Source organism: Gossypium raimondii, chromosome 3 (genome assembly GCF_025698545.1).
Source record: "Gossypium raimondii isolate GPD5lz chromosome 3, ASM2569854v1, whole genome shotgun sequence".
NCBI lineage: Eukaryota > Viridiplantae > Streptophyta > Magnoliopsida > Malvales > Malvaceae > Gossypium > Gossypium raimondii.
In genome coordinates this window covers 36,759,162-36,762,952 of record NC_068567.1, presented here as the reverse complement: position 1 = coordinate 36,762,952, position 3,791 = coordinate 36,759,162, and the positions used below count along the sequence as shown (strand labels likewise).

The following is a 3,791-nucleotide window of genomic DNA, read 5'->3' as shown; positions in this document are numbered from 1 at the left end:
GAAACTTGATGAAGACATGATGTTTTTTTAGAATAGAAAAGAGAAAGGTCTTCTAAGAAGTTGGCTCTCGATACCAATTATAGGAGTTGAGAAAAAGATTATGAAGATACAAAAAAGTCTTGAGCTTGAAGCTTTAGTGACTTGCTATGCAAACAAGAAAGTCAGGCTTGAAGAAATAAGAATAGATTGCTTTACTAGAACCAGAACAAGAAGAGAAATTTTCTAAAAGATTCATACATTGATGAAAACAAAACATTACATATAAAACAAGTGATTAACTTGTCTGAAAAATTACAAAAGATGTCACCTAAACACACCTAACTCCACTAGCATGTCTTGAAACTAATAAAACATTTCTTGCACACTTGGTTAAGCTAATTTATCAAATCCATCAGCACCAAATTACACTAAATACATTACATACTTATTTCAAATGTAACTAAGTAGAAAAACATCAATTAAACAACAAAATAGCAGCATGTTCAGCAGCTGTAACTTGCATGGCTCGATCTAAATGGTTTGCATGAAAGCCACCTTTTAACATATTTTTACGTTCTAACCTCTTTGAGGTCTTTTTTAAATAAATTTCTTATCTATACTTTAAAAAAGAAAAACCAGACCTACAAATTCTGCAGATTGCAAACCTCTCTTGTATACTTCCCCCTTCCTTCTCAAATACAAATTAACTTTTGGACAGTATCAAAAGTAAGGCAAATTTTGATTCTTTTAGGAAATATAAGAATGTACATATCACATACAATCATTTGGAGTGGAAAAAGAAGAATAAGCAAAGGGTGCTCCCAATTACATTACTAGCAATTGTATATCATCATTTTGCTCTTTTAATAGGTCTAGCTTCAAAACCTCCTTCGGCTCTCTTTTCAAGAGAATAAGGCATGTATGTTCCCATAATTCTATCCCACATGACGAAGAATGGTTGAGAGAAATTATATTTGCCTCCATATAAATAATGATGAACATCATGGTAAGCCGAATTGTTGTTAAAGAAGATGTGGAACAAGTTTCCAGGAAGCCATACCCCGCAATGGTCATCCACTGATTTAATGGTGGCAAAGCTGAAGAAATACATGGAAGTTCTTGGAGACATGCCAGAGATTGAATACGACAAGGCACCACCAATTATGTCAAAGACAAACGCCTCCAATGGGTGATTGTATATTGCTCCAAATGCGTAGGGAACCACAAGTTTATGGTGATGAGAATGGAAGTGTCGGTATAAGAACTTCTTGTGGTGGAAGTATCTATGCATAAAATATTGCCATGTATCCAATACAAACATTGCTATTATAAACTGTCCTGCCATAACTGTTATGGAATTTGGTTGGCTTTTGGAAGCACCTCCACCTTCATTTCCTATCACCTACATAATATCCACAGTCACCCCACTTTCAAAAAGGAAAGACACATGTATACTCTTTTATTGATAACATTTTTTCAAACCATATCTTTAAGCAAAATATATTGAATATTTATTTCTAAATAAATAGCAGCATCATTAAGTTTAATAATTAATAAGAAAACAAGCCACAAAGTTATTATCAGAAAAGGAGAAAGAAAAATAAAAACTTGGTCATAAACTATACCCTGTACAAAACGATGGCAAGAGTAGACTGAATGGTTTGCTGGAAAAGGACATTTTTTATGACATTTGCTTTGGACACCAAATTCTTATCTTCCTCGTCTTTCTTTGAATGCAATCTGTAGTTGTCGAAGGACCCAAAAGACATGTAGAAAGCTGAATAAATCCAATAAACAACGATCGGAACAAAAGTTGCCAGCAATTCATCAGATATTGCCAAAGCCATCTTTGTACTACACAAATGGGAGGAAGAAGAAGAAGAAACAGCAAGGAAATTAATGGCCTTGGAACTGCCACTCATCAACTTATAATTGCGAAACAGATGGATGATGAGATGGCCTTTGAATTCACTGTGAAACCCAATTAAATGCGGCTTCTATACTTGCTACAAATTTTCTCACATAATATTATTATAATTATACATTAAATTTCTATTTTGAACAATAAGTGTTGAAATAACTTTTATTTTAGGCTTCTGTACTTTACTTTTTTCCCAAACCTTATACATGGTTCTTTTATTTGCCTCACTAATGGAAAACAATTTTACGAAATGATAAAAATTTTATACTCAATCCTTGATAAAATTTTATACTCAATCCTTGATAAAAATTTTATACTCAATCCTCTATTTATCTCCTCAAAATTCTATTTATTATAAAAATAATTGTTGTAAGCCTACTATATAATTTATATTGTAAAGTTTCATCAAAAAAAGAAAGAGAAAATTATGATAAAAAAGTAAGATTGTAGATGCATTAGTAAAAATAGCTCTCTCTAATATTGAAGGTTGGCACATGATCGAAAATCCCCCTATAGAGATTCAAGAAGCCATAATAGAGGATAACGCTAGAGGCAATTTACAGAAGAATATGATTATGTAATCTTTTGCTCATGTTTAATTATAGTGTATAAATCTAACAAGTACAATCAACCAGTTAAGGTATCTACCTTTCAAAAAAAAATGAATTATCAAATTAAATTAATTAATTTATCATGAGTTATTAAATTCAAGTAATCAATTTATAAATTTATGATGTTCCAAATTCATAGTAAAAATTAAGGAACTGAATAATTTATTGAATTGATATATTTAATTTCACTAATTGAAGATTATATTCATTTAATAAAATATGGTTAATAGATTTTTCTCATGTGAAGTATAAATATTTTATTAAGATAATATTTTAATTAAAATCATTTTATTTAATACATTATAATTAATAGACCTTTTTATATAAAACAGTTATAATTTTACTTCAAATTTTATATAATATGACTTATAAAATTCATTCTACTAAAATCTTGAATATTATTACGAAGTGTTATTATAAAACAGCTCACTATATATATATATATATATTTGGTTTTGTTTATTAATGAGATATTATCCTATTATGTTCATTAATTTCTTATTACCTCCACGGCTCCACGCGTCTTCCTTATTAATTGGATTCTTACTAACGAAATAAATGCAGTACGATTGCAAAGAAGGGTGTGTAAATAGGACATATAAAATTTTAATAACTGATTGCAATTTTTTTATATAATACCTCAAATTCTCTCTAACCATTCTCTAAATTCTAAATAAAAATAAAAGGATAAGTAGTCTTTAACATACTTAAATTTATATTTTTTATATTAAAAATAATGTTAATGTCAATGGAATTAAAATTTAATTGACGATAAAATATATTTTAATAAATAAAAATTATTAAATTAATTATAAAAAGTTTAATAAAGAATTTATCAAATTGACTTTAAGTTTGTTTGGATAGCATGAGTAATTGAATGAAAATATAATTATTAAGATAGTAATTACATTCGTAATTATAAAGAATTGTAATTTCCTAAATGTGTTTGGTTGACATAGTGTAATTACATCGTAATTCCCCATATCATATTTGGTAGTATAAATTGTAATTACACAATTCCACAATTTATATTTTTAAAATATATTAATAAATATAAAATTTATTATTATGATAAAAAAATTCTAAACAAGTAACAAAAATTAAAATAAAATCATCATATGTATTGTGGAGTATGTCTCGCATTTCGGCCAAATTAGGACACAAATAGAGAGTGACGTCGCAACGAGGAGGAGCTTCTCGTCCCGACAAGCTGCTAACGTCACGACAAGAAGAAGACCGTCATTCGATGTGGCAATATGTCATGCAATTTTTTCGATTTT

The 3,791-nt window shown here is 28.7% G+C and overlaps 1 protein-coding gene across 1 annotated transcript; it reads right to left on the bottom strand.

Moving 5' to 3' along the window:
* Positions 1 to 218: 218 nt before the first annotated feature.
* On the bottom strand, positions 219 to 2,003 carry LOC105794188 (sphinganine C4-monooxygenase 2). The gene is made up of 2 exons (XM_012623231.2): positions 1,605 to 2,003; positions 219 to 1,381 (listed from the first exon to the last, which is right to left on the bottom strand). Exons 1-2 carry the CDS (start codon positions 1,899 to 1,901, stop codon positions 830 to 832), a joined length of 849 nt encoding a protein of 282 aa, XP_012478685.1. The 5' UTR covers positions 1,902 to 2,003; the 3' UTR covers positions 219 to 829.
* Positions 2,004 to 3,791: the final 1,788 nt, after the last annotated feature.

What these genes read in the sequence shown, in the direction of transcription:
- LOC105794188 (XM_012623231.2), bottom strand. Translation starts at nt 1,901, where the DNA reads ATGAGTGGCAGTTCCAAGGCCATTAATTTCCTTGCTGTTTCTTCTTCT. An exon ending in TTGCCATCGTTTTGTACAGG is followed by an intron (nt 1,382 to 1,604) that starts GTATAGTTTATG and finishes GATATTATGTAG; the next exon opens with GTGATAGGAAATGAAGGTGG.